This window comes from Ascidia mentula, chromosome 5 (assembly GCF_947561715.1).
Source record: "Ascidia mentula chromosome 5, kaAscMent1.1, whole genome shotgun sequence".
In the NCBI taxonomy this organism is placed as follows: Eukaryota; Metazoa; Chordata; class Ascidiacea; order Phlebobranchia; family Ascidiidae; genus Ascidia; species Ascidia mentula.
The window spans coordinates 61,921-89,107 of NC_138570.1; the positions used below are offsets into that span (position 1 = coordinate 61,921).

General features: G+C 37.3%; 5 protein-coding genes and 1 non-coding gene across 10 annotated transcripts; 2 read left to right on the top strand and 4 right to left on the bottom strand.

The window, feature by feature from the left end:
* Window positions 1-4,094: 4,094 nt before the first annotated feature.
* LOC145901718 (F-box only protein 24-like) lies at window positions 4,095-7,893 on the bottom strand. Its single transcript, XM_082989482.1, has 14 exons — window positions 7,845-7,893; window positions 7,609-7,674; window positions 7,421-7,543; window positions 7,049-7,244; window positions 6,641-6,803; window positions 6,463-6,550; window positions 6,283-6,410; window positions 5,924-6,098; window positions 5,725-5,869; window positions 5,474-5,586; window positions 5,223-5,392; window positions 5,000-5,129; window positions 4,480-4,629; window positions 4,095-4,352 (listed from the first exon to the last, which is right to left on the bottom strand). Exons 1-14 carry the CDS (start codon window positions 7,872-7,874, stop codon window positions 4,095-4,097), a joined length of 1,935 nt encoding a protein of 644 aa, XP_082845608.1. The 5' UTR covers window positions 7,875-7,893.
* A 788-nt stretch (window positions 7,894-8,681) lies between these two features.
* Window positions 8,682-10,471, bottom strand: LOC145902559 (protein FAM72A-like). Its single transcript, XM_082990579.1, has 4 exons — window positions 10,076-10,471; window positions 9,902-9,979; window positions 9,474-9,598; window positions 8,682-9,310 (listed from the first exon to the last, which is right to left on the bottom strand). Exons 1-4 carry the CDS (start codon window positions 10,243-10,245, stop codon window positions 9,222-9,224), a joined length of 462 nt encoding a protein of 153 aa, XP_082846705.1. The 5' UTR covers window positions 10,246-10,471; the 3' UTR covers window positions 8,682-9,221.
* Window positions 10,472-11,036: 565 nt separating this feature from the next.
* LOC145903805 (coatomer subunit beta'-like) lies at window positions 11,037-16,915 on the bottom strand. Of its 4 annotated transcripts, none has more exons than XM_082991965.1 (23): window positions 16,821-16,915; window positions 16,189-16,294; window positions 15,982-16,100; window positions 15,774-15,900; window positions 15,344-15,547; window positions 15,043-15,234; window positions 14,884-14,975; window positions 14,671-14,821; window positions 14,399-14,498; window positions 14,233-14,343; window positions 13,983-14,178; window positions 13,784-13,930; window positions 13,589-13,719; window positions 13,462-13,531; window positions 13,265-13,402; window positions 13,099-13,209; window positions 12,791-12,962; window positions 12,583-12,718; window positions 12,319-12,496; window positions 12,176-12,247; window positions 11,834-11,890; window positions 11,687-11,752; window positions 11,037-11,415 (listed from the first exon to the last, which is right to left on the bottom strand). In XM_082991965.1, the coding sequence occupies exons 1-23, from the start codon at window positions 16,821-16,823 to the stop codon at window positions 11,326-11,328; spliced, it is 2,769 nt and encodes a 922-aa protein (XP_082848091.1). In that variant the 5' UTR covers window positions 16,824-16,915; the 3' UTR covers window positions 11,037-11,325. The 4 variants fall into 4 exon arrangements, with proteins under 4 accessions (XP_082848091.1, XP_082848090.1, XP_082848093.1 ...); XM_082991964.1 differs by having other exon boundaries at window positions 11,657-11,752; XM_082991967.1 differs by lacking the exon at window positions 11,834-11,890.
* Window positions 16,916-17,552: 637 nt separating this feature from the next.
* On the top strand, window positions 17,553-19,836 carry LOC145902065 (splicing factor 3B subunit 2-like). The gene has a single exon (XM_082989912.1). The coding sequence runs from the start codon at window positions 17,618-17,620 to the stop codon at window positions 19,613-19,615; it is 1,998 nt and encodes a 665-aa protein (XP_082846038.1). The 5' UTR covers window positions 17,553-17,617; the 3' UTR covers window positions 19,616-19,836.
* A 3,852-nt stretch (window positions 19,837-23,688) lies between these two features.
* Window positions 23,689-27,040, top strand: LOC145903794 (uncharacterized). Of its 2 annotated transcripts, none has more exons than XM_082991950.1 (5): window positions 23,689-23,832; window positions 24,214-24,282; window positions 25,423-25,550; window positions 25,640-25,995; window positions 26,100-27,040. In XM_082991950.1, the coding sequence occupies exons 1-5, from the start codon at window positions 23,772-23,774 to the stop codon at window positions 26,908-26,910; spliced, it is 1,425 nt and encodes a 474-aa protein (XP_082848076.1). In that variant the 5' UTR covers window positions 23,689-23,771; the 3' UTR covers window positions 26,911-27,040. The 2 variants fall into 2 exon arrangements, with proteins under 2 accessions (XP_082848076.1, XP_082848077.1); XM_082991951.1 differs by having other exon boundaries at window positions 25,426-25,550.
* Window positions 23,983-24,056, bottom strand: Trnar-ucu (transfer RNA arginine (anticodon UCU)). Its single transcript has one exon. It is a non-coding gene; the product is annotated as a tRNA-Arg (tRNA).
* Window positions 27,041-27,187: the final 147 nt, after the last annotated feature.

The window sequence follows — 27,187 nt, forward strand, 5'->3', positions numbered from 1 at the left end:
TGTTGCAACGATTTGTTTTATTTTTTGTATCTTCCATCCTCGTAAACCTCAGTGAGAAGTTTACGAAGGGCTGGGTTGTCTTTGTGAGCTCGAACTTCACCTGGAGTTGGGAACAACTTTTCGCGGACATTATTCCAGTCAACCTCTTGAAACGCCTCAGTCTTCCGCCATCTGTTTACATGAAGGTCGTTCTTTCTGAGTAAAGTATAAAGTCCTGCTGCCGCAGACAGAGCAGAGACAAACGTCACTGACCCGATGAGGGGGTACAGACCAGAGTTTTGTTTCAACATCACAATGGTAGAACGTAACATTTTTATAGCAAAGTTATCTTTCTTGATACTTGCGCTGAAATTTACAAAATTAGTTATTTAATATAAGTGTGCCGTCGTCCTTGCTTTGTAAAACTGTTTGTTGTTCGTGTAGCATATCCATAAGCGTTTTACGTTCAACCCAGAACTTCTTGCTTTACGTTTATTTCGTAGGCAAGCGGTTGCTTCCCGTAAACTCAAAAATACGCGCTGTTGGGACACAAGCTGTTCATACTCGGCCTCAGAATAACATTGAACTTTGTTTGCATAAAACTTGCATCAGATGAATAGGTGGATGCGCTCGCTCTGCCTCGACTGCGGAAGCCGTTACTGCACCGAGTATTTAAGCGATTTGTAGGCTCGCGTCACAAAGAGGCGCTTGTGACGTCACAGAGCGTGGCGTGTGGGGTTGCACGTAGACACTCTCGTGTAAATATGTGGGATGTAAAGTAATCAAAACGTTCACCTCCATCACGGGTTGGACGATAAAATGCTCGCTATCCCCAGAAGCAATCCACAATCTTGTTTCTCATTCACGTGAGGCGCGCGTCCCACGAGTTTTTTTGTAAGAAAATGGGTTTTTGCAGTCATGGAATTAATGCGGGGTAAACAATGTAAAAATGGACTTTTTGGTTAAATTAAAACTATGTGTTGTTTGTTTGTGGGAATATTAAAGAAAAAAGCTGTTGTTTTTATATCAGAAGTTTATAAAAGTATTTATAGCTTCGGTGTGAGACAGAAACTATTTAAACTAACAAAATACAATTATCCACTTTACGGAATCAGTTTGTGCAGGGACAGGTTTACAGATCGTAGAAAGGATCGAAAATTCATTAATTTTTAACTAGGTTCAACGGCCAGCAACCAATGTCATTACAGCTAGCAACGCAACCTTCTTGCGAATGTGCTCTTTTAGAATATGAAATTAAATTTATTTTTTACAATTAGTTTCACCAGTGCTTACCATATTGGTTCGCAATCAAACTCTTTGCTGTGATTGTTTTCAGAAGGAGTTTCAGCACTTATATGTAATCATTTTAAATTTTTAAACTCAACCAATATTACGACACGCCTCAGTAAACGATTTTGCTGACTCAGCAAATTATGTGGGAACGTGAGTAGTTTAAGAGGCCAGATGTCTGTTACGTGACGTCATACCGATTAGCATAAGCACGCGTATATATAGGTCTGTGGTGCCGCACGTAAACCTTGCGGAATTTGTAAAGCTTACACCGTTACTTAACACAAGCGAAAGTGACAACAATGGGTCAAATTTCGTTTCAATATGTCCGCCTTTTGTTTGGACTTGTCGACGTAATATCCAACATGAAGATCGTAAAGCCAGCGTGTGTAAACGAGTGTGCTGTCGGTTCGTTCTGCGCATGTGCAAATATCGCTTTCAGCTGATAACTTGTAAGCAGGTAAAGTGGAAAGTAAATACCCCTCATTGGATAAACGCAGGAATGTGTTGGAGTTCGAAATTCCATTCTACGAATAATCTCCAAGCAATGTCGAATACGTGGAGGCAAGTTTTGTTAGACCAACCGACGACTTATGTTTATTATTTACAAGTAACGGATGGAAACCTTTGTTAATTAAGCTTTCAACTTGGTACTTCCGCTTAAAAGGGATCTTCCAGTGTCCTTTGCAGCAATGGTCTCTTTGTTTTTTGGAAAACGGCGCTGCGTATTACGACTAGTTTAAAAAAGAACACACATGCTTTAAAATCTGCTGGTCTTGCAGAATAATTATTTCCAAACTGTCACTTTAAACCTCTTGGCCTTGCGATGCAAACAACAAATTTTTTGGGGACCTTGTATGTCGTCACAATTCCAAATCAACAATTTCAACAGGTCCCGGGCGACATCTAACGGATTTGTTTCACAACTTTTAAAACTGGTAAGTGGCGTTTCTATTCAAAAACAAATTGCCCAACTGTTCCTTAAAAAGTCTCAACAACACTGTTTCAAATGTTTTCCTTCAAAAATTTTCAAGCCAACTCCACATTTCACAAGGTTCAATTTATTTTACGAGCAATTTTTCTTCACACAAATATTTGTCCTGGTATTTTAAAATCATAGTTGTCTTTTAACTAAATAATAAGATTTAATGTTAGCAGTTGTGTTCCTTATTCAGACTTTCTTCGGTCATATCTGTTGTCAGCATAGATTTCACCCAGTAATGATTTGAATTGCTTGTCATCCTTGTACAAGTTGAAGTGAGATTTTCTCAGAGTGATGAGGAATTGGCTCGGTCGATCCCATGCAACAGAAAGCTGAGGTTTAGGATGAGGCATCCAGCCAGCTCCAACATATGTGCCATATTTTCCAATTGAATGTGTTATAATGATTGTGGAAAATGTACAGGAAAGGCCACAGCACCCCACTATGAGGTACAAACACTTGTGCTCTTTCAGAAGAGCTTTGGCCGAAGCAAGGAAGCTCATTTTCACAACGTTCCTTACAGAAATAACTTAAATTTATCCAAATTTTTCTGAAACAAAACAAATAATGTTAATCAAAATATTACAAAAGAAAAAAATATTGGGCTCAAATTGCTTATATATTAGTTTTCAGGAAGACACAATGTGCAATACCTACTTGATAAGTACCAGCATATTTATGAATGCATTCTACAAGGTAGTGTCATGGTTTTTGTAAAACTTGCTATGACTTAAATGTATGAGCAGTAAAATGTGTACATGTTAGACAAAGTACAAACATTTAACACTAACTTCAGTATAATTGTTAAATGTCCAAGCTTGTGTGAATCATTGTAACAATCAATAAAAGTTTAACTTCAAACCTATGAATTAATATCATGGTTGTCAGATTTACAAATACCAGATGAAAAGTTCAAATTTTGCATGAGGATTTATTTTTCAGAAAACCTAAATTCAGCAATTTTTTTAGCAAGCTTCAAATCAGCATATTTTTGTGTATCAAAAATGGTTTATTTTTTAGCACAGTTTGCCACTAAAGTTGCTGTTCTTTCCTGACACTACACACTACTACACACAAAAAATATTTTGGTACATGAATGTCTAAACATAAAAATATTAACGGAAAGCACCAAAGACTTTTTATCATTTTCATTGCTGCCTTATTCTGCAAACTGGCAAAATACTGTTCTCAGAGGGGTTTATATTTTTGCAATTATATCTGCTAACAGCGCAAAAAAAAATAAACTAACACATTATCTCAACAAAAATCCGTTGCTACCGTCTGTGCACCATCCATTCGATTAACATTTACAGCAGAAATCATCCGGGGGAAGTTAGTTCTTTCCGATCAGGTGCTTTACATTCACAGCTCACCAAATAGATTACAAACACCAATGTAAAAACTTTCATTTACTGATAAAATTCAGATATTGTTAGAAAAATAATTAATAAATTCAAAATTATAGGCAACAGGTCTTCTACATTTTGGCAGTCATTAGGCCGGCAGCATTTTGACGATAACTTAAAAGATAAATTCCAGTCATATAGCAGGCCTAATGAAAAGCGAATCATGCCATGTGACAACTTAACCCGATATATATGTTCCTAGATCAATAAAAACATCGCTGTACACCACAAGTAAGCAAATATAATGAGTGACACTAACTCGTAAACCACCGACCTTCGCCTTGCTGCGCAGAAAAGATGCGCAGAACAACTGACGTAGCTGCTGCTGCTGATTGCTATATTTTTTTCATTGATAGGGAATAGTTTTTTTTATGCAAAGTGTTGACACAGAGCAAAAAATTATTTTAGGATTTATTTGAAATTTAAATCGCACATTGTCACAACTTGGTGCCCAAAATTCTTCGGTCCAGTTCTTGACGTTCAACCTCCAATCTCAAATCTGTAACTGCCTTTCTTAAAATTCCTACATCACTGCCGTCGTTACAAATATCATTTTTTGAACTGTCTTTACTGGAAGAACTTAATGTGCTTTCCTCAGGGTTTTGTACGTTTCGAGTCAAGTTATCAACCATGGTTTCAACAATCCGAAGTTTTTCGACCATTCTTTGACTTTTTTTCATCTCAATCAAAAGCTCCTGCCAAATTTTCCCATAGAGATATGCTTTACATTAACTCGCCACAGTTTCCACAAATGGTTAAACTTTACTATTTATCCGCTTACAACAATTTTACCTACATCTGTTTAATTCCCGTTATACCCACCTGTTGAGATTTAAGAGCCAAGCTTTGTAACATATATGTTTGAAAATCTTGCCCTTGTTTTTTGTAAGTGTCGACATCGTCAATATCCCAACATGACAGAATGAACAGCGTCTCCTTATGGGCATCCACTTGCCTCACGCCCCATGGCACCTTCGCCACAAACAAAGGAATTATGACAACCTTCATAGGCCTACATTGGACATAGGAATAAAATGATTAATTTCGTCATTTTCGAATGGGAATCTTATCCATAGTGATTATTTTGTTTAGTTATGATTACAATTCTGACTTGAAGTGTGAAATGAAGATTAAATTTAGGGCGAATCTTCTTCCTGTAAGCTTATATTTAGTTTTGTTGTCTTCTAATTCAGAGGTATTCCCAAAACACACTGGTTTTTAACAAGCGTTAAGTGTCCAAACTTCACCAGTCGGTGGCGCGCTTTGCTCAGTTGGACAAAGTTCGAAACGTTCTCCAGTATGACCACATTCTACCTACCCACTTGACCGAATATTAAATTACTTTTATCTCCAGAGTATTAAACTCAACGCAGCCTCTGTGTTTCCCTGGCAACCGACCGTTGTGGCCACAACCGGTTCCCAAAACTTCACAACGATTTTCTCGCTCCTCTACCGCCATCGTGTGGTTTAAACTGCATGTTGAAACATCAGATTGAGTTTAAACTTCGCATATAATTTCATATTTGTTTTTTATAATGCCGACTATTTTTTTGCAATAAATTTACCTGCAATATAGAATCCTTATTTTCCTGCCGCAAAGTACTTGGACAGGCGAGCTTCTGTCCATTCTATCCCCCGTGCCCAACTGACCGTACCGGTTATTCCCCAACACAAATACTCTGTTGTATTCATCGATGAAACCAAGATGGCGGTCGCCGATTGAACAATGCAAAATCTTGCGAAAAATGTTTGATTTGATATTTTGTGTTTCCCAACAAACAAATTATGCACGAAGTTGGCAAAGAAAATAACATACTTTAGCAATATGGGGAATTGCTTGCGGTAAACCCAGTTTAATTTGAGCTGTCCTTCCAAAAATATCAGCGAACTCTGATTTGCGTTGAACAATCACATGAAGCTTACCACTCTCTGCAAATACGTGGCCAATTATGATTGGTCAAACAGGGAATTGTCATGGCGTATGAAATGTTTGATGTAAATCGCAAATAATGCACAAGGCTTAAAAGTTTAAAACTTTTGAAAAAACTGTTCAGGAAAACCCGCAACCTGTGAGAAAACCGACGACGCCAACGCTTGTCTCAACTTTGCAAACTTTCTCTCCCACTGTTTTGCTCGCCGACTTCAATGTAACTTGCATTCCTTCTGATCCGAGATTGAGAAGAGACGACTCATATAGTTGAAGGGAATAAACCTTGAAACAATCAACTATTTGTAGATATAACAATTTGATTGAACGTATTCTTACTTTTCCAGCGTCTGTCAAAATAAACAAGGTTTTCTGTTGAGGTGAAAATGACGTCAACTTCATGGATATAAAACGCATCTCTGGGTCAAAGGTCATGTTGAAGACGCGTCTACACGATCGTTCATCAAAAACATCAATTTTATCCCCAGATGTTGGAAACCCCTCGTCGTCCCAACTAAATAAACCCGTAAAATTACAACATAGCTTTGTGACTTACACAAATAAAAAATACAACAGTCAAAAAGTAAGCGGATAATAATAATATCAGTATAACAAAACATAGCAGACAACGCAAAGTTGGATACAGCAAGGACTGGAATAAGTTAAATTGATGTTTGTTGCGCTGCAGGAACTCATACCCTCCTCCACTAGAGGCGCCATTGCTTCGGGTGTGGGGCAAGTGTCTACGCATGCGCATTGCCTCACTTTGAGTGAGCACATAAACGTAACGTCGGTGGTTGTTGTCATAACGAGGGTCAGTTGTCACCTGAAAAGTTCGCCAATGAAATTAAATAAAAGGAATTTCAACACATAATTACATCAATGACGTGTTTGGCGAATTCTTGGTGCCAGTCGGTCCTTCTGTAAACAAACTCGTTGGTGAAAGCGTCTCTCTCCCATTTGCTTCTGTGAATCGGAATTGCACGATTAAACTTGTTTCTTAAATCCGAGGTCATTCAAAAGGGCTAATATATTATACGGCATGACTCAGTATACCGGTAAACGTGGAGGCATCCAACCGTATCCAAGCCAAATACGTGATCGCGAGTAGCGCAGAGCTTCTTAAAACCAAAAGCAAGCGGAGTTTCTGAAATTTGATTGAGATTTCTTCTCCTGGAGTTGCCGCTCCCAAGTAAATGGTACGTAATCCCTTTTGTGTCTGTTGAATATAAATTAAGACAAACCCTCCATGGCTGAAATCCATAAATCCACAAAATGTGGTACAGCCCACTTTAAATAAAGCAAAATACGATAGTTTATTAGGTTAAGGTAAACGATAGTTTATAGCTTGGAGAAATAAGTAGTTTAAAGTAAGGGTTTAGTTGCAAGCGGCTAAAAAAATTGATTCCATTTTACTTTATACAATAAGCCGGTCCATATACGAAATTAACTTATTCCACTTACAGTTTAGGCAGTATTGTCTTCTCCAATTTTTTTCTAATGATGACATATGTAAGGCACGTGATCTCCACAATGGAAAGTGATTTTTGAATAGCGATTTCCAAACATGGTTTTGCCCGATTATGTTGTTAAACCGTTTACAAGTGGTGGCGAGTCTTCCAATGGACCGTGGCTTCAGGTACATCACGATTTGAGCAAGCTTCAAAATTTGCATAAAATGTTAAATCTGTGTTGATGAAATTGTTGGCAGTCACAAGTTGGAATAAAGTAGAGCTGTTTTAATCTGTGATCGGGTCGAAAGTCGCGCACTATTGCTTTTATACTTTTCCGACTATTTCAATATTTCACATTTTGATTTAAAAATACGTTTTGTACCAATTCATCAGGAAGTCGCATGAAGTCGTCATTGGGGTTTTCTTTTTGAGAAGATTCAGTTTTCAATAACTTAGTTGGAGATTTTTCAACGCGGTTTGTTGAAGCAGTATTCAAATGTCTCTGCTACAATCAACATAACTAAACAACATTAATTTTTTTCAGCATTTACATTTTTAGCTGGGTGGTACCGTTGCAGTGTGCTTCCATTTTCGTTTGCGAGTGGCAAGTGGCCTGTTTTCTGCCAATGACGGAAGCTAAGAATAAAATATAAATACCAGATGGATAAAAACTATTATCGTTATTGTATAACATGCAAAAACGCTCTTTTACTCATAAAGGTTTTATGCGTTATCAATAATTGTCAAAACAAACAAACTTAGATGAACCCAAAGAGCAAGTTTTAAAATCTTTGACAACAGCTTACCTCGGAATCCATTCTTCTATTTTCGTCCATTTCCTTTTTGGATTGGATTATTTGCAAGAAACCAACATGTCTCCGATACTTTCCTAATGCTTTGTCAAAATCTAACTTGTGACGTAATAGTGGCCACTTTATGAGAATTTTTTTGCAAGCAGACTAACGGTCTCCAGGCAGCAACTTGTCATTGTATTGTCATTTGATTTCCTGTGGTTAAGACGGGATCCTATATTCAGTAAAGGGGAACAAACATTAAAATATTGTTATTTACCAAAGGTTAATCACCGAATATTTGTGTGTGCATTTGGTAACGTTACTTACATATAAGTAACGTTGCGTATTTTTATCAGTGGACAGGCTTGGACAGGCTTGGAAAGGCATTCTATACGATAGCGCCAACATATTTGGACTCATATATGGCCAAGAAGCATAGGTGAGGCCAGTTATGGATAAAATACCTATAAGTATAAATAGAATAAGGTTCTGACAAGTCCTTGGTGATGAGGTGCATTATTGCTGGCATCTGCAACTAGTTTTTGTAGCGGACATAACATATTCCATGGCTTGCAGAAACCACATGCTCAGCAATATTGTAATAACGTCCAATTAGGTATGCCCTGGGTTACTATCTACGTTAATTCGATTAGAATCGCAAATCTTATCAATCAGGACTTTAGCGCGGCCTTGTGTGCTACAAACTATTCGTTACATTATAAACATATTGTTAGTTTTCAACAATTATTCAAAACATGCAGGATTTGTTCACCCTAAATACCTGTAGGCCCTGGAAGCCTAGCTCTTGACTGTAGCAAACTGTGCAACTTCAATATCATGTTTGTTCTTTTTATTATAAATAAACTAAACTGGTAAACGCATAAAACAACATTTGAAGAACATTTCAACAAAATACAAAACATCACAATTTGAAAAAATAACAACACCTACAGAAAAATTGTGACTGAAACCAACATTCTTAATACTTCTTAATATAACCGTTAAAATTATGTTGAAAAAAACTACAAGAAAATTGCGATAATCACCATGCAACTCGTTGAGTCAACAAAGATCAGTGAAAAATATATATATTTAAATATGTTAATATTTTTGACACAAACACTTATTTACAAATAAGTTTATATTTTACTTAACACAACTTTACCAAATCTATATTTTTGTTTGGCATGAATCAAACTAACGTGCAGAAAAGTGATTTGTGTAAAGCTGATAAAATATTTAAAAAATTAAAATCACATTATTCTTAAATTTAAAATACTGCAAAACACAAAAAAATGCACCACTACTTATCAAAAAACAGTCAAAATATCCTGGGTTTACAAAAACAAAAATGCATTTTAAGAAAACCCAAATTTTGAATTATTTTTATCATCGGCATAAATTTTCTGTTGAGTCATGCAAACTCTTCTTGCTCTCACATTTCTTTGTTAGTTCACCCCAAGTCAGATATTCTGTATCTAAATTTAACAAACATCTTTAAATTCAATTTAAATGCATTGTTCACTGCAACAAATGTGGGTCCAACAACATTTTGATTTGATAAAGAGGTAAAATTACCAAACTAAACCAAACAAATATCTGTAAACTTATTTTAATCTATTTTCTGTTATATGGACCCACCATTATTGTCCATTATTTTACTGACGTCTGTTGTGTGACAATGGAATATCCAAAAATGCCCATTATTGCATGAATCTAGGCATTGGGCACAAGGCAAGGCAACATGGTAGCCAACAGGATTTCCGCTGTCAGTAAAAACAATAACACTTTGTAATAATACAATGTACCTTTTGGAACGAATTGCTGCCCATGCTAATTCTAACTTAATTTGACCATAAATAAGATAATTCGATAAAAAAGGCTTTAAATAAACAATGGCTTGTCAAGCTCTATTTGTTTTGCGCTGCCGTTATATGAGGCACATTTCTATCTTACCCCCCAAAAAATCCAAAAATTACATTTGGCCAAACAAGGTTTAAAAAAGTCTGTGACAATTGATTGTCACGAACAGTAAGATTTAAAATCTGTAAAAGTTTTTTGACGATTACCATGAAAGACAGGCAAAATTCTTTATCTTGCATGAACATGTTTCCGTTGTGAAATATTTCCCAATTAATTCTATAGACCTGAAACCAAACACACTCACTTTATTGTCTGGGTCTAAGCAATAAGACAACATGAGAAACAATATTATTTTCTCTACAATATTTTAAATATCTTACAACTTTGGTTGAACATCAGTAGAATACAAGTTGGTTTTTGTATCAGCAAGCAAAATGGCTTTCATTCCGCGATTTGTAAGAACAACATTGCAGTAGCTGCATTTCACTTGGTAAACGATCTTATTGTGGAAATAAGGATGTAAACGATGTTTATCGTGGTCAGACTGCATGGTTCCCACCTTTAATCAACGAATCCACAATTAATAACCTGATTGTTAACTTTTGTTTGGAGAAAATACAGGAGTTTGTTGAAATAAAATGCCAACTACTCTCGTAAACCTCAATACACATATATCTGAACTGAAAGTAATTCCACTCCCTCAAACAAATTGACAGACTTGCAAACGCAAACGCAAACGTATTTCAATCAGACTCCAAACTTATTGATTTGTTGCAGAGGAGTTAATTCTGCTGAAACTGGATTCGCTCAACAGCTGTTACTGCATAACTAGTCAGGCATGACGACGAGAGTAAAGTTTCGCTTCATAAGGAATTTATTGTTTCTGTAAACTTTTAGCCCGAAAACTTTCTACAAAATGTTTTCGTGTTCCAGAGAACTGAAGCTATTTTAACTATTTTTTTCTTTTTCCACTGCATGTGCGTTCTAGAATGCTCAAAAACTGCTTTCTTTAGAAATATTATTCACGGCATTGCTACATTTAAAAAATTTGCTGCGTCGTAATCACCAGGGCAACCCGCGGTGCGTATCAAGTTCATTGCATGTGTGCATTGACCAAACTGTGATTTCCATGTGAACTGTTAATGTGCCACATGTCATCAGAGTGCATTCCCGCTTCTGAAGTCGGTAATTTGCCATTCTCTGTTGATTTTATAATCAAAGGCTAACTCACCTTTCTTACATCCGGTCGCAACAAAATGAACATGCGCAAAAACGCCCGGACATATGTGGCAATTTTCCGTGCTTTCGAGAATATCTATGCATTGCAAACTTGCAAATAAATACTTTTCACATTTTAATGTATTGGGAGCGACGTAAGTTGGTTCATTTTAACCTCTGCACCAATAAGCACTAGGACCTTATCTACAACATGACATACAAGAAAAAGCCAAGCATGCAGGTTGGTTTGCCAACATTGCACATTGAAAACTTTTCACATCCAAAAAGGGAAAATTTGCACTGATCCAATTCAACACCGCTGTTCGTCAGAGTGTGATGTCCTCTATGACATCACAATACGATGAAAAGCGCACTTGGAATATAAAGTTTTACATGGCAAAGAATAAGAAAATCAATCTTCCAGAAAATCATCATCAAGGTTGACATCACTGGTGTCGATGTCATCATCAAGTTCCAAGTTTTCAATGTCAAGTTCTAAATCCTGGAAGAAAATGATTTGCTGCTTGAAACACAGTAAAATGGATTTTTTGTGCTTTACAATCAACAAACAGCAATTTGAATCAAACAACTTTAAACATTAAGAGAAAGCAGACAATAAAAAAAATTAAAAAAAACAGATTTGCAAATTCAATTAAAATTAAAGAAATAAAAATAATAATTAGGTTCATTAGAAATTAAATGTGAACATGATTCGCATGCGCACAAATGAATCCCATTTATACGTCATAATCGTCCAAGGTTTGACTTGACACCTTCGCATCCTGATCTTTTATCTCATCCGACTTAGTAGGGGTTTGTTCAACGGAAACTGCATCCGTCTGTAACATCATACAAAAACATTAAAATGAAAGTTGAAATTCACCCAAGATATCTGATTGCAAGATTCAAGACAACCGAACCTTTTCTTTTTCTGGATTTAACAAAGGAATTGAAACCTCAGGAACAATTTCATTTTCCTGTTTAAATAAAAAATTACAGGCATGAAAAAAAATTGAACAAAAAATTATTGCATAACATGCAATACTCAAGACTGCAAAAACTAAAAAATGCTGCAAAAAACTAATAAATTCATGCACAAAAATTATTGACAATTTTTAAATTAGGTAACAGCATGACAACAAACACTTGCAAATATTACGAAAGTTTGAAACATAAAATTTTTTACAAACCATTACTTTACCAGAAATTATTATGGGTAGATACCCCCAAAAAATTAACAAAGGGTAAAAGTGCAATTTAACCTTAACAGTATTGTCAGTTGGTGTCCCTTCAAAACCAGCAGACTCAGTCAAAATATCTCGTTCATCATTGGCCTGCAAAAAAACATACAATTTCCCTGACCAGCTGGAAGCAGTGTAAAAATCTCCACCAACTGCAAACTCACAGGAGTCAGAGGGTAATGCGCTGCTACTCTTTGCTTCTCTGTCGCAGCAAGATATTTTTCTGCAACCAAACTTTCTGACATTCCAGGAAACAGATTTTCATACTGAGCTGGGTCAGCTAATGCATCAGCCGCTTTTTTATTGGTTTTCGCTAAACTTTGTTTCCACAGTTGAACGACTCTGAATCACAAACAAATTTTATCTCAACCATGTAAAAACTATTTGCTTAATATGCTCCACACGATTATACTGATTGAAATATTCACCTTGAAACTTGGCTTGGGGCGTAAGTCCTTGCAAAGAATGATGCTTCAGGAAGTCTATTTGAGTTTATCAGAAGCTCAAGACATTTCTCAGTTTGGCCAGTAATAAAATAACTCAAAAATGCGACATTATTTTTGCCTGTAGGGAAGTTTTGAAACGTGTTTATAGGTCCATCAAAAATAGGTTTTGTGTCATCATAAAGAAGTTTACCTCCAGACTCAGCATTTTCAGCAAGTGATGTCACCATCTTCTCGTTTCCTGCTGCAGTTGCAAGGAGGAGCAACCCACCAAAATCTTGTGCTTGTTTAAGACATTCTTGGGCCAAACCAAACTCACATTTACTTGTAGCAAGTTCAGCAAGTTGTTTCCATTTCTGCTCAGCCTGAAAAATCCAGTATTAATCACTTACTGGCATTAAAACCATGGTGAGCTGTTACAGCACAAAATATTTAGTACCTTTAAATCAGCTTTACAAAATATTTATTAGATTGCCACCACTCAATGTCCACTAAACACACCTGGGCTTCTTTGGCAAGCTCATATGCAACTTTAAGATCCCCCAAGTTCAAAGCCAACTCGAACTTGTGTTCCGCATCACTGGTTACAGCCATGGCCTGAGGTTTGAATCCCTGGAAATCATTTGTTTTTACATTGTGTAAATATATAAAGTTATTCGGTTTAAACCTGTTTCTCAAGGAAGTGAGCAACTCTGGTCCTCTGTTCCTTGGGAATTGACGGAAGAACTTTATCAGCAGTTTCAAAATCTTGCCTCATCACAGCAGTTTGATATTCAAGTACAGAAAGCAGAAGCAGATAACTTACCTGAGTGAAACTGCCTTCAAACACCAACAATATTGAAAGATGTTATTTTGGGTACTCACCACATTAAGCTCTTTATCCCCCAAATATAATCTGTTATCATTGGGAATATAGCCAAGCAAGTACAATGTTCTGTGAACAAAATATCAGTTTAATGATAAATTATTTTGTTATATTTTAAGCAAACACCTGTCAAGATGTGCAACGGTAACGATCTCCCCGCCAACGTAGTAGTTCAGTCTGTTCACTGAGTTGGTGTAAATAAAACAATCACCAACCCATAAACCAGTTCGAACAACTTCTTCAATTTCACCAATGTCCTGAATAAAATATCAATTTTTCATAGTAAAGTTTGTTTAGGATTGTCTCTAAATTTTGACAAACCTCACTAAAAACATCGGTAATCCCATCCTCTGTGATTAGATCAGGATTTTCTTTGGACTCTTCCAATTTGTTTTGATCAAACTTGAGAATATAGAACGACTCCTCAGTTGTTATACACACAAGATCACCATTGTCCGACCAGAAAACCTATAAAAGTTCTTATCACAAAACTTTCATAAACTTTTCTGCATCAATTTACATTTTTTGGGTTGATCTCAATTCTTCGAATTAATTCCAAATTTTCCCAATCATAAAAAGCCAATCCCTGTGAGGTTTTGACCCCAAGAAAATGGCCACCAAAAATTCCTTCCGCCCCAAAATCAGGTTTAAAAGATTTCCTTTCCTTGAAATTTTTGAAGAGTTTGATAGAAGAGTTGTTTTCTCTCACAGCGTACCTAAGCAAAAAATAAAGTGACAAAATTTATAAAATTTTAAATAAAATTGCTTACTCTGAAGAATCGTTTGCCCAAGTAAACTCCAAAGCAGATCCAAATGCTTTGTTTCTTAACGCCATGGCAGTGTAAATGATATACTCTCCGTCACCGCACACGACCACAAACCTACACCACAGTATTGGTCAAAACAAGCGTATAATATTTACATAATGGTATAAACCTTCCGTTAGCATTGTGACTAAGGTTTTGAGGATAAACTTCACAACTTCCCATATCCTTTACTTGCAGTTGCAACCTCTCACCATCCTTCACATCCAAGTCTGCTCATATAAACTATTCATTAAAAATCTTCGTACACTTGCATGACAAATAAAATACTTCCATGGATAAAATGTTACAATATTATATTTTAAAAATAAACCTGGACATAAAACATGAGTGTTGAGAATTTGCAAACAAGTACATTAACACTAAGTGTAATAAGGGCCTGACCTGTGAGGGCTTTAAGGTTGGCTTGCTGGATCTCGGAATGTTTTGCCCAAATAATTTTACCATTTGCATCCATTGACATCGCAGGTTCTTCCCTTCCAAGTTTTATCATAATGCTTCCCTCATCATATCCAAGTGCAATATTGTTCGAACCCTGAGTCAGACAGAAACAAGGTTTAACAAAAAACTCATTGCAATGCACATGGCATGCATTACCTTCAGTGCAGCGCAACACCAAACCCTTTCCATTCCATAATTTAAGGTGGTTTCCAGTCTATATGTGCTGGAATGCCAAATCTTTACTGTACCTGAACAAACCCACCCCAAAGCTTAAGTTAGAATCGTCCAAAAAACCTAAATATACAACCAGGTTACCGTCTTCTGATCCAGTGAGTATGATTGGGAGTTCTGGATGAAAGCTGACACAAACTACATTCTGAGTGTGGCCGTCCAGTGTCTGTACACAGGTTTTTGTTTGATAATCCCATATTTTTGTCAGGCGGTCATCTGCACCAGATATCAGGTATGGCTTGTCACCGCCATTGTAATAATCCACACAATTAACTCCTGCAACAACAATTTATCCAGATTTCTTCTTTTGCGTTTCCGGTGACAGATTATCTTGTGTTAATTAAACATTAAACATATTTATGAGTACATGACAAGCAACATATACCTTTGTCATGCCCATCCAACGTAAAGTTTGGAGTTGATGAACCAAGTTGCCAAACTTTGATGCTATGATCAAGTGATGCACTTGCAAACTGGTTGTTGTCTTTGGGATTAATAACAATTTGCATCACATAGTGAGTGTGGCCTTCAAAAACTTGAGCACAATTCCATTTCTTCTCCCAATCCCAAAGCTTGATAAGCATGTCATCTGTAACAAATATTACTTTTAATATAACAACTATATTTGGTACTGGTGCAATAAACAATTTTCAATTAACTTTTCTGAATACAGAAAAACATAACTAAGTGTTGGTTATGTGTAGAATCACTTTTTCAAGATTCGATGCTGCAGGTGTAACTTACACCGTGTAAGTTTAATTGTATGTCGTTGTTCACTAGTTCTATCAACAAAATCACAGCTTATGAGATCTTACCACTGGATGTGAGAATATATGGTTGTGTCGGGTGGACCGCAATTGATCTCACGTAATCGGTGTGGGCCTCGAAAGCGTGTGTCCGTTCCAATGTGTTGTAGTTAAACACACGAATCTGCATGTCATCCTGTAACACATTAACAAAATAATCGGAATATTTCTGGAATGGCAAAACTTGACTTCAAATACCACAAACAACAATATTTACCGATCCAGTAACAACCCAGTTTTTTCGTGGCACAAATCTTGTCGCTCTAACTGGAAGCTCACAAACTTCAAAGGATTTGACCAGGGTCTGAGACTCGTGATTCCAAATGTGGACATTTCCTGGACAGAAAACAACAATTACACTTTTGTTGGAACAACGGCACTGGAAATAATGCATTTTCCACACATAATATGCGCACATATTTACCATTGTAAAGTGAAACCAGCATCCATGGTTCTGTTGGGTGAAGGTCAACGCATTTCACTCGATCTGAGCGTGCATTTAGCTTGCGCTTGATATCCAAGCGAAGTGGCTGTTAAATAATGTTTAAAATTAAAAAAAAACAGAAGCAGTTTTTTTTCTAAAATCAAATTATTTGTGACAAACTAAAGATTGTTAAATCTTATTTCATTATAAAACTGTAAACCTACTACTTTGACAATTCAAACATTCTGAATAAACAATTGCATCACTTAACATTTTGTTTATTGTTTAAACCAAGATAAAAAATCTCTTTTTGCCTCCATACAGCACAATGTTAGATTAGTTGCAGGCCAGCACAGATACAACTCTAGCAGTAAATGTTTTCTTCATGATGGCTGTGATAGCAACTTTACGATGTTGTGGAAAGGAACACACAATGTTGGTACAGACAACTTATATTTTTGCCGATAAATTGCTTAAAGTTATAGGAATTGACACGTAGGCTATATTTCCACAACAATGAAACAAAGTTTTATAGGCTGGTCGTGATCACGTTGTTTCCTAACGACGCTTTCGAGCAGTGAATATCCACATTAATATACCCAGCAATATCATCAAATAAAAGCTAAACTTACCATTGTTTTTAATAATGTTTGATACAAATTCTCCAACTCTCCAACCAAACGTTTCACAAAATTTATTTCAACACGAAACGATGACGCGTTGGAAGTTTTTGTCCACTAGCGGTGCTGCACAAAAATGTTGTGAATTTTTATGTATTAATGATTTGGTACAAAAAGTAATGTAAACATTTTTAGAAACATTTTTTGACAATTTATCCTTTAATAGATTGTTAAAATCAGTTTGTTTTTTTAGTTGAACCCAGGTTAAACTAATATACCAGTTTATGTTTTTTTCCTCGAAGTTTCTTCTGTAAAAATATTATTAAAGGTAAATATCGAAATACATTCACAAAGCTTCACGATACTTTAAAAAAGTAAAAACAAATTTAACAAATTAAAAATAATTTAAAAATGGTTTTATTAATATACACTGTGTTCGCTACACCATATTCGCCATTTTACACCGGATGAGTTTGACTCAAATCATTAGGAAACGCAAATTCTCCGTGGCGTGTTTTTTCTAAATATTCACGTTTGTTTTATGTGGTAATTTCGATCTTAAATTAAGTCGTGTGTTTAACTCTAGCATAAACATTAAGCAAAGGTTTATTGGTTTCAAGCGAAACAGCTGGGGTGTATTCATTAGCCTGCGTATTTTTTTTAATTTGCAAGTTATTTCGACAATTGCTAAACTAGTGTTCATATGGGCTACCAAAACAACAAATTATTTTTGCAAAGACTTATCTGTCTTAAAATAAAAAAAATGTTTTCTTGCTAGGGATAAAAGGTCAGTGTGTGGTTTGTGTGCAATGGATACAGATTGGAACAAGCTTCGAGTCCCTGAGTTGCGTTCGAAACTTGGTGGACTTGGTCTGGAGACAGGAGGTAGAAAACAGGAATTGGTTTTGAGACTTCAAGAGCATTTCAGTGATGATGCTCCACCAGGAGAAGCTGACATAAATGATGAAAATCCCCTTAACACTGTTCCAAATATTCTGAACAAAACAAGCAGCTTGCCAAACTTGGAAAGTGTAAAAATGAAGCTGCTCGAGGAACAGGGGTTGAATCATAAAGAGGTTGAGACCTCGGATCCTGTAAATGGAGATGAGGTTCAGAAACAAAGAAAAATGCTAAAAAACAAAAAGAAGCGTGAAAAAAAGAAGAAAAAGAAACAAGCTCCATCAAACGTTAAGTTGGGGCCACAACCAGTTAAACCTGTAGAAAGCAGTGAAGTTGAAGTAGAATATGTCACCCAGGATCCAGATTTTAATGACCCACAATTATTCATGTTTAAAAAAATATTTCAAGCTTTCAGAATTGCTGACGAAGTTGCACAAGTTAAGAAGGATCCATTGGTAGCCAAAGCTGAAGCTCAAACTAAGGAAAAGATTATTGAGAAAACCAAAGCATTTGGAGCAGATAGTGATGATGAAGGTGAACAACCAGAAGCTGGAAAAATATCAAAGAAAAAACTAAGGAGGATCAATCGTTTAAGTGTTGCAGAGCTGAAACAACTTGTAGGCAGACCTGATGTTGTGGAAATGCATGACGTGACTGCTCAAGATCCAAGACTTCTCGTCCATTTAAAAGCTACCAGGAATTCAGTCAGTGTCCCAAGGCACTGGTGCTTCAAAAGAAAGTATCTTCAAGGCAAGCGAGGTTTTGAAAAGCCACCATTCGAACTTCCTGAATGCATCAAAAACACTGGAATAATGGAAATGAGGCAAGCTTTACAAGACAAAGAAGATTCCAAAACATTAAAATCAAAAATGAGAGAAAAGGTCCGACCCAAACTGGGAAAGATTGATATTGATTATCAAAAGTTGCATGATGCCTTTTTCCGTTACCAAACCAAGCCAAAAATGACAATACACGGTGATTTGTATTATGAAGGAAAGGAATTTGAAACACGCTTGAAGGAAAAGAAACCAGGAAATTTATCAGATGAGTTAAGAAATGCTTTAGGAATGCCTGTGGGTGCGACTTCTAATAAAGTTCCTCCACCATGGCTGATTGCAATGCAGAGGTATGGTCCCCCACCATCATACCCCAACCTTAAAATCATGGGTCTTAACTGTCCCATCCCTGAGGGGTGCTCTTTCGGTTACCATGCAGGGGGTTGGGGAAAACCCCCTGTAGATGAACATGGCAGGCCTTTATATGGTGATGTGTTCGGGACCCAATCTACAGAGTTTGCTACGAGGGATGAGGATGATGATGTGGACAGAAATGCTTGGGGTGATCTTGAATCGGAAAGTGAAGAAGAATCTTCCGAGGAGGAGGAGGGAAGTGAGGATGAGGAAAAAGCACGACCCGATGACTCTGGTTTTGTTACACCAGCTGAAAGTGGTATGGTTACACCCAGCGGAATATCCACAGTTCCAACTGGTATGGAGACTCCAGATATGATAGAACTGCGTAAAAAGAAAATTGAAGATGTTATGGAGGGTCAAGAAACCCCACAACTGTACCATGTTGTTCCTGAGAAAGCAGCAACAGGTCCTATAGGAAGATCGATGATGGGTTCAGCTCATGTATATGACGTACCTGCCCCTAGGAGAGGCGTAGCTGGAGGAGTTTCAGACATGGAAGGGGTTGAAGTTGCTTTGAACCCAGAAGAACTTGAACTTGATACTGTTGCTATGGCTGCCAAGTATGAACAAAGAGTACGGGAACAGGAACTCGTACAGAAAGAAGATTTTAGTGACATGGTTGCGGAACATGCAGCTAAACAGAAGAAGAAACGCAAAGCACAGACTCAGGATACATCAAGATCAACCAAAAAATACAAGGAGTTTAAATTCTAGAAAGTGCAAAGTCTGCACAGTGCTGTGGTTCCACCGGATTTATCACCACCAGAAACTATTCCAATATCTTTCCCTGTGCTGTTCCAGGTTGTTACAGGATTGCTTTACTGGATATGTTGTTCATTTAAAAGTGATGCTATCCAAGTATTCTTATATTTAACCTTCATTCATCAAAGTTGTGGTGTCAACAATATTTGTCATTAGTGACAATAAATCTTGTAAATAACTGAGTTGTTAATGTGTGAGGGTAAAGTTGGCATTAGATGAGACGGACATGCTAAAAGCATTGTAAGTGAGATGGGCCTGTGTTTATTTGATTATAACTTGACTTAGAGTTAGAACCAGCCCATCCTCAATAAAAACCTAGACCAGCAACAAAATATTCCTCATGCTCTGTTAAACACAGTGCGCTTGGACTTCTGCACGGTTTGCATGAGTTTTAATGGTGATGTTGCTAAAAACGCAATGAGGGGCTTTTTTTCTCAGCTCTTGGGAAAAAAAAACATGATTGTGTGGGAATTTCATGGAGATTACATAGGATATAGTGGCGGGTAGCCAGTGGAAATACGTCCCCTTCGCGCCAAACAATGATAAATTAATGAGTCCCTTAGACCACTATGTGCGTCGGCTGCATCCCTTCCCAACATATTGTCATTCTGGCATAAACGCAATCCGGTTTACAACATACTCCTATATCCGGGGTTAACATAAACCCTGCTTATTAAAACTTGGCTTTCTCCTCCGTAAACCTTTTACTTTTTTGAAACGGCGTTGTCTTTGTGTTCTTTTTCCAATGTAGTTGACTTCTGACCAAGTGACAAACATGTACCTGGAAAATACTCCACACAGTGGCGCTGTAGGTCCGAACCAGTGCCGTATGTTTGTTACAACTGCTACGTAACTGTTCTGTTCCAAGTTTACTGATGTGAAATTCACGATTGGTTGGCGTTTTAAATCCAAGCAACATCGTTGTTGAAGGCTATGTTGGTATGGTTAGTAGCGTGGTAATTTTCCTTGTAAATACGTTTTGAACTGATTCTGTTCTATGGGTCCAACCAGCAGTCATGAAATGCAATATAGCCGCAAGCGCTGAGTTAAAGCAAGGCAAGCAGCTGTTACTTGCTGTGAAAATAGCTTGTAAACATTTTCAGAAAATGCCGTACGAAAATTCGCAGTAGTTTTTCTATCGAGTTGCAGTGTAAATTGGCAACAGGCGACATAAAGAAAGTATACGTTTTATAACTGACAGTACTTAGTCATATCTTGTCTGGACTTCTCTGTTCCCGAACAAGTAAGGCTTTTGTTTGGTGACAAAGTAGGTTTTGTTGTCCTTCAATTGAATGGAAGTGCCCAGTTGCTTCGATAAACAAAAATACTTTTATCATTTTAATGGGTGTTAACTGAACGCTGCTGCTTGGGTTTCATGTCTTGAGAAAGCTGCCTTAGATGTCCAGCCATGGGTATTTTTTGGACTTTAGGGAACCATTTTGTGGTCTATTTGATCCATAATCCCTAAATTACGGCTGGCGTGCTTAACTGAGCAGAACTTTTTGCTTGCGTGACAGTTTGGCAGTAATCTAGTCATGAAGCAGCGGAACTGCCAATCATTGTTGGTGTTTGAGCAGCAAACATGAGAGTCGTGTTACTGATAGCATCTGCCAACTAGCTATGTGCTAGGACAGCGCACATTTCATGCGTTGGCGAGGAAACAGATACTGAGTTGACTATTTTGTGGAGTGACTTTATTAATTGGAAAGTAAATTGTCATGTAAAAAGTTGCGGCAAAATCCCCTGTTGCCATTTGACAACCAATAATGTATAAACGATTTGATGACTTGGTCAGAATTTCTCTTTGTCGTGCTCTATCGAACTTGTTACAGAATTCAAGGGTCGTTGAGCGTCGCCATCAACAACACGCCCCAAACTCTTAACGCCACTGTAGCATATGGAGAAGGCAAGCTGGTAGATATGTGCAGTGGACCGTTACATGGTTACTTTGCTCAGCAGAAATCGATTATGGTTTAGTCGTGTACTTGGGTGTTGTATTCATAGTTACCACTTGACTACTCTTTAATTCTCTGTTTACGAAGAATGTCAACTAAAAAACGTATTGTGTACGACATACATGTCTTGTAATTTGTCCATACCGTAGTTTTTTTTCTCAACGCAGAATGAATGGTGATTTTGTCAAGCGTAACCATCGCGAAATATTTGTGCATAAAAAGGTTCAATGAAAATTTGAAATGCAGGCAAGTCATTCAGGAAATGCAATACATTCATTGAGGAGGCAGCAATTTCGCGGTGGACAATTTTAGTAACCAATCTACTTCCTCAATAGTTTTGGTTTTGAGCACATATTCTGATTAAGGCAGTCATTTCTTATTTAAGGGGTCCGCAAGTTTTCTACAAGGCTACGGATAAATAAACGTTTTGCCATGCAGTTTCACAAGTAGCGTGCCAACAAGTAGCATGCAGTATTTCACCAATTGTCCCTAAGAGCCGGAATATGGATTCATGATCATTGCAAATTGAATAGATTGATTTTGCATCCATTATTAAACGCACATCCGCGACACGTTCGCAAAACCGATTTTCTTGATTGTTGAGAACGACATGAGGGCTCGCCATGAAATTTCTGAGGTCTATTCTGGTGTCGTGTTAGAAAATCAGGTTGGCATAACCCTCGTTGATTTGCGTCCTCCACTCGGTTGGCGATCACAATATATTGAGCGGTTGGAAGGCGTGACATTGAGCGTATAACTCGAACTGAAATTTGATAATTACACGCGTCTTTTCAATTTCCACTAAGTGATGCTTTTGTGCACATTGCAGGATCGTGTAAGCTGTATAAACTGTGCTATATAAACTCTAAATAAACTGTACCGATAGTAATACAACGGGCTAGCAGCGGGAAGTGACATATAGGAAGTAGCCTGGCAGACTTTGACCAGCAGTATCTTATCGTTTTCACTCGAATCGTTTCGCTCAATCCCACAACATCAGTTCAGTTTACATATTTTCGGACAGTAATGTTTCCTTGCGTGATCAACAAGGATGTTAATACTTGTCAGTGCGACAAAAACAAACTTTGATTAGAAATGGTTGTGCATTAGATCAAATCTCCAACAGTTAAAGAAGATTCAGAGAATAGAGGTTGTGTATTGTTCTACATTTTTGAGTCAAATGATATTATGCAGGCCTTTTCTTGAAGGATTTCTGGTTTTTGTCAGCAGTTTTGCTGCACATAAGTCTGGATAGTTTTGCTGTGATTACAGTTGACTGTGGAAAGCTGAGGTACAAGTGCTTGTTTGGTTTACACATTGAAGTACCTTGTACTATTGTACAAAAAACCTGGTTGGAGATATAATGTCAGGGTTTGTTTGTCTAATTGAGTTCAGACAACAATAGAAATGTTCCACATTACTCTGTCCAAGTGTTTCGTCACAAACGGTGTGTTGTTTTTGTCAAACTTATATCCAGCTCGAGATTCAAAGAAAAGTTGTATACCTTGTTTGTTAAGTTGTTCTACCACGGTTAAGGTTCTTAACCTTTCTAGTTCCAAATAAATGCCCGAACAACGTTTTGAACTAGGACAGGGTGCTGAAAAGGTTGTTACTGAATACAATGAAACAAATTTTGCATTCAGGGTCAAGCTCCCCTATAAATTAATGACGTAGGCTACCCGTGGTTAAGAAGCATATTGTTTTATATATGCAGGTCTCAGTAATTCCATCGACCATATTTTGTAAAAGCAAGCGTGAATTTAATGCCAACATCGAATGGACTGTGTAATCGTTTTGGGTTTTTGTGAAATGTCGCTCTCGACTCTGCGGGTGCCTTTTTGTCGCTTTTCACGTTTATTTTCCGACGCATTTGTGTTAAGCGAACCCCCAGGGAGGGCTGACGAACAAAGATATTCCTTCCTAAGGGAACAAAAAAATCCCGTACATAAATGACTCATTGCTTGTAGCAAGAATATTCTGTTTATTTGTGCATTTTTCTGAGCAGCCAAAGAAAATAAGGTTGGAGGTTTTTACTAATTTACAGAGGAATATTTTGTGTTTTTCAGTAACGTAGCAATACTTGATTTTAGTAAAATATTTTATTGCAATGAATTTAACATTTTCTGTGAAAAGATGTCAAAACCAGCAAAGCAATGTTGTCGCATTTGTTTAAACTCTTTCTATCTTTTCTCCTGACTGTTTCCATATCTCAAGGTAAGGATTGTTAATCTTCAAGATTTGTGTGGGGTTTAATATCAAGATTTAATGCTTTCGAAAAGAACTAAAATTAAATTTGCGCTTTCTTATGATTAAAAACACGCCAAATTGTTGGAAGAAGAGCAAAAACGTGGTTTACAAAAGTAGCATCCCTGCCGGGACTCGAACCCGGAACCTCTGGATTAGAAGTCCAGCGCGCTAATCCATTGCGCCACAGAGACGACGCCAGTTGGCAGCAAAATATGAGATATATTGGTAGCGCAACTTGTTGACCAAATTAACTAAGTTTTTTATGAAACAAATTGACAACAATTTCTGCCTAGTGGTTGGTTTTAGCAGATCTAAAAATAATCTTTCGCATGTTACTGACATTTTTAGTGGTTGGATTGGAGTTGAGCTCCACAACAACCAGATACATTAGTACGGATAATGCACAGCAGAAAACAGGTTTGTATTGTGGATTTCATTTCCATGTTTTGAGATAACTATGCTAAAATATTATTTATTTTATAACTTTTCGGACACTTCTTTCAAGAAAAAATACGACAAAATTAATTTTTTTTCTTCACTACGAAACTATAATACAAAGACAAAATTAACATTCTTGCGCAAGTCCAGAAACTTTTTTGTTTTGCAAAATAGTATCATCTGTTTAAATAGCTCCGTGATTAATTGTTAAAATTACATATTTTGTTTCAATTTGGGCCCAAGTTCAGTGGGGTACGTGGCCAAACAATCATCAATACAATAGTCGAGGATTTCATGATACAGATATCGAATGTTGTAGGTTACTACACTCATTTTCAGTGTAAGCAGTGGCCATGTATTCTATATTATTTTAATTTTTTTTATCGTGCACAATGCATTTAGCCTAATTAGTTTTTACCCTTAGTTTTTATCATTACAACTGGCAACTCTGTTCGGCTTCTAATCTCAACAATTGCGCTTATTCAACTCCCCGCCTTTTTAAGTAACGACACCGTACCATTTTGCCGGTTCGCCTGCATTTTACACTGAAAATGATTGTAGTACAACAACCGAAACGTCTGTAGCATGAAATTCTCAACTATTGTATTGGCTATTTTGTTTGTATTAAAGATAAAGGCTTATGTGCCAAATGTCATCAATACACAGCGTTAAATGTATTATGGACAGTCTTTTTATTTTCAGAATTATTAAATAGTTTTGACATTTTGTATGAAGGAAATAATTAATTTCATGTTTGTACGAAAATTATGGGAAAAGCTCAGCTGGATATGAATAATTTATGGAAGGTACTAAAATGTTTCTGGCAGCCATGACATTATAATACGACAAGATCAAGGCATTTCCACAGTAAATGCTAATAATAATCCATCGATTTTAATTTGACTTGATAATTCTGTTCAACCATACGCGATTGTCACCACTGTCTGATAGATAGACATTAAAAGCAGAGAAGAGTCAAGAAATAATTTAAATTCGTTTAGTTGGGTACAAACATTTTGTTATTGCATCTGGATTCGAATTCAGCTAATCCAGGCTGCTTAATACATTCAGGTTTTGTTGGTATGTAAGCCCTTAACCATGATTTGTTATGTTGCACAGTAGCGCCCACGTGCGGTGGGACAGTCCAGGCAAGTTATACCGCCACTGCTCTGCCCCTCCCCAAAGCTGAAACGGGACAACATGTTTATTGCGAATGGTGGATCTCGTCTCGTCACCCAACCATGACGGTGAGGTTTAACCAAGCGCTGAACGTGTCACTCCATGGTATTGCGTCATCACATGTTGCGTCATATACTGACAAACAAACTCTTCCCAGATTGGCTTGGCCGTAGTTGACCTCTGGTTCAAGTGGTTTGCAACCGACTCGTTGTCGATCGATGTTTACGACGGATTTCCATCAAATGAAACACTTTTAACACACTGGCACGACAGAAGGGACATGAACCGTTTTCTTGTACCAGTTGTTTCAACAAGTAGCAACATATTTGTCAACTACTCATCATCAGGCCCGCTTGCGATTTTGGAGTTCAAGTTTATGTATTACATATGTGGAGGATCTATATATGAAAGTAGTTACGTTATACAAAGCCCACTTTTCAATGCTTCAAGTCCCCAGGAAACCGTAGGCCATCTCTCCTGTACCTGGAAAATTAAAATTCCATCGTCAGCCAAGTAAGTTGTCGGCACGCTTTGCCCATTGAACCGCAACAATTTCATGTTCAACTAAACATTTCCATTCTACTTAGGAAACCTTCACACAAACTGTTGTATTTTAGATACGGTTATTTCATCGTGGACTACCTTAACCTACCAGACCCGCCACAGTGCAATACATTACTACTAGCTACGTTTAATGGAACAATTAAAGCTGTGGAAAGGGAAGGTTCCAAATGCATGAATTGCACCAACACAACTTACACTAGAGATGAATTCTACGAGACCAGAACGCATACATGCACCGGAATACAGAGGTTTCAATCTAATGCCACTGCAAACCTCAATACGACGTCACAATCGGGTGTGTTAAGCATGAATAGTGAGAATATTCAGATCGTTTTGTTCAATGGAAGCACATCAACACTGCAATATACGGTGTTATCCCCACAACAACAAAGTGGATTCCAGCTGTTTTATGAGATTGACCGGAAACCGTACACTAGGCGGCGCAAAGTGAAAAACACCCCTTGGTATCTTACATATGCGCCCCTAGTGTTTTATTTACCAATCGGTATCACATTGGGCCTGGCGATAATTTTGCTACAAAGTCCAAAACACCCCAGAGACCTCAAGATCAAGTCATACCCAGATAGTGGGGCATACAGCACTGCAACGTCGGTCGTGGATTCAGTGGCGGAAAAACCGACCCCAAAGCCAGCAATTAAATCGATCATTAAACGTTCAAAATCGCTGGACCCGAATCGAATGTCTGCCTCCAGCTTGGCTTCCACTGACTCACCAAGGTTACTACAGAAAAAAGAAAGGAATTCCGCCGAAAAATCGCTGCTGTATTGTCGGGAAGTATTGAGCGAAACTGTCGATAAACGAAGGAAAGTTACCTTCAAGAGATCGATGGCCGAAGATGGTTAAACCACGTGCAATAATGAGAATATTTCGCGTTGCTGTAGTGTTCGAAAATTCCTGGAAATAAATACTTTCCTGGTAACTAAAAGTTAACAATCTGTTGCTGGAATCTGTAATCCACCAACCACAATTAATTACGACGATAAAACCATTTTATTTTGTTTCGTAAAAAGTTCGCTAACACAAGATAAAGTAAAACACGTGAAGATGAAAGTGAAGGTAAAGTAAAATGCGTGAAAGAAGGTGCAGAGTGGAACGAGTGAAAATAATAAATGTGGCAATC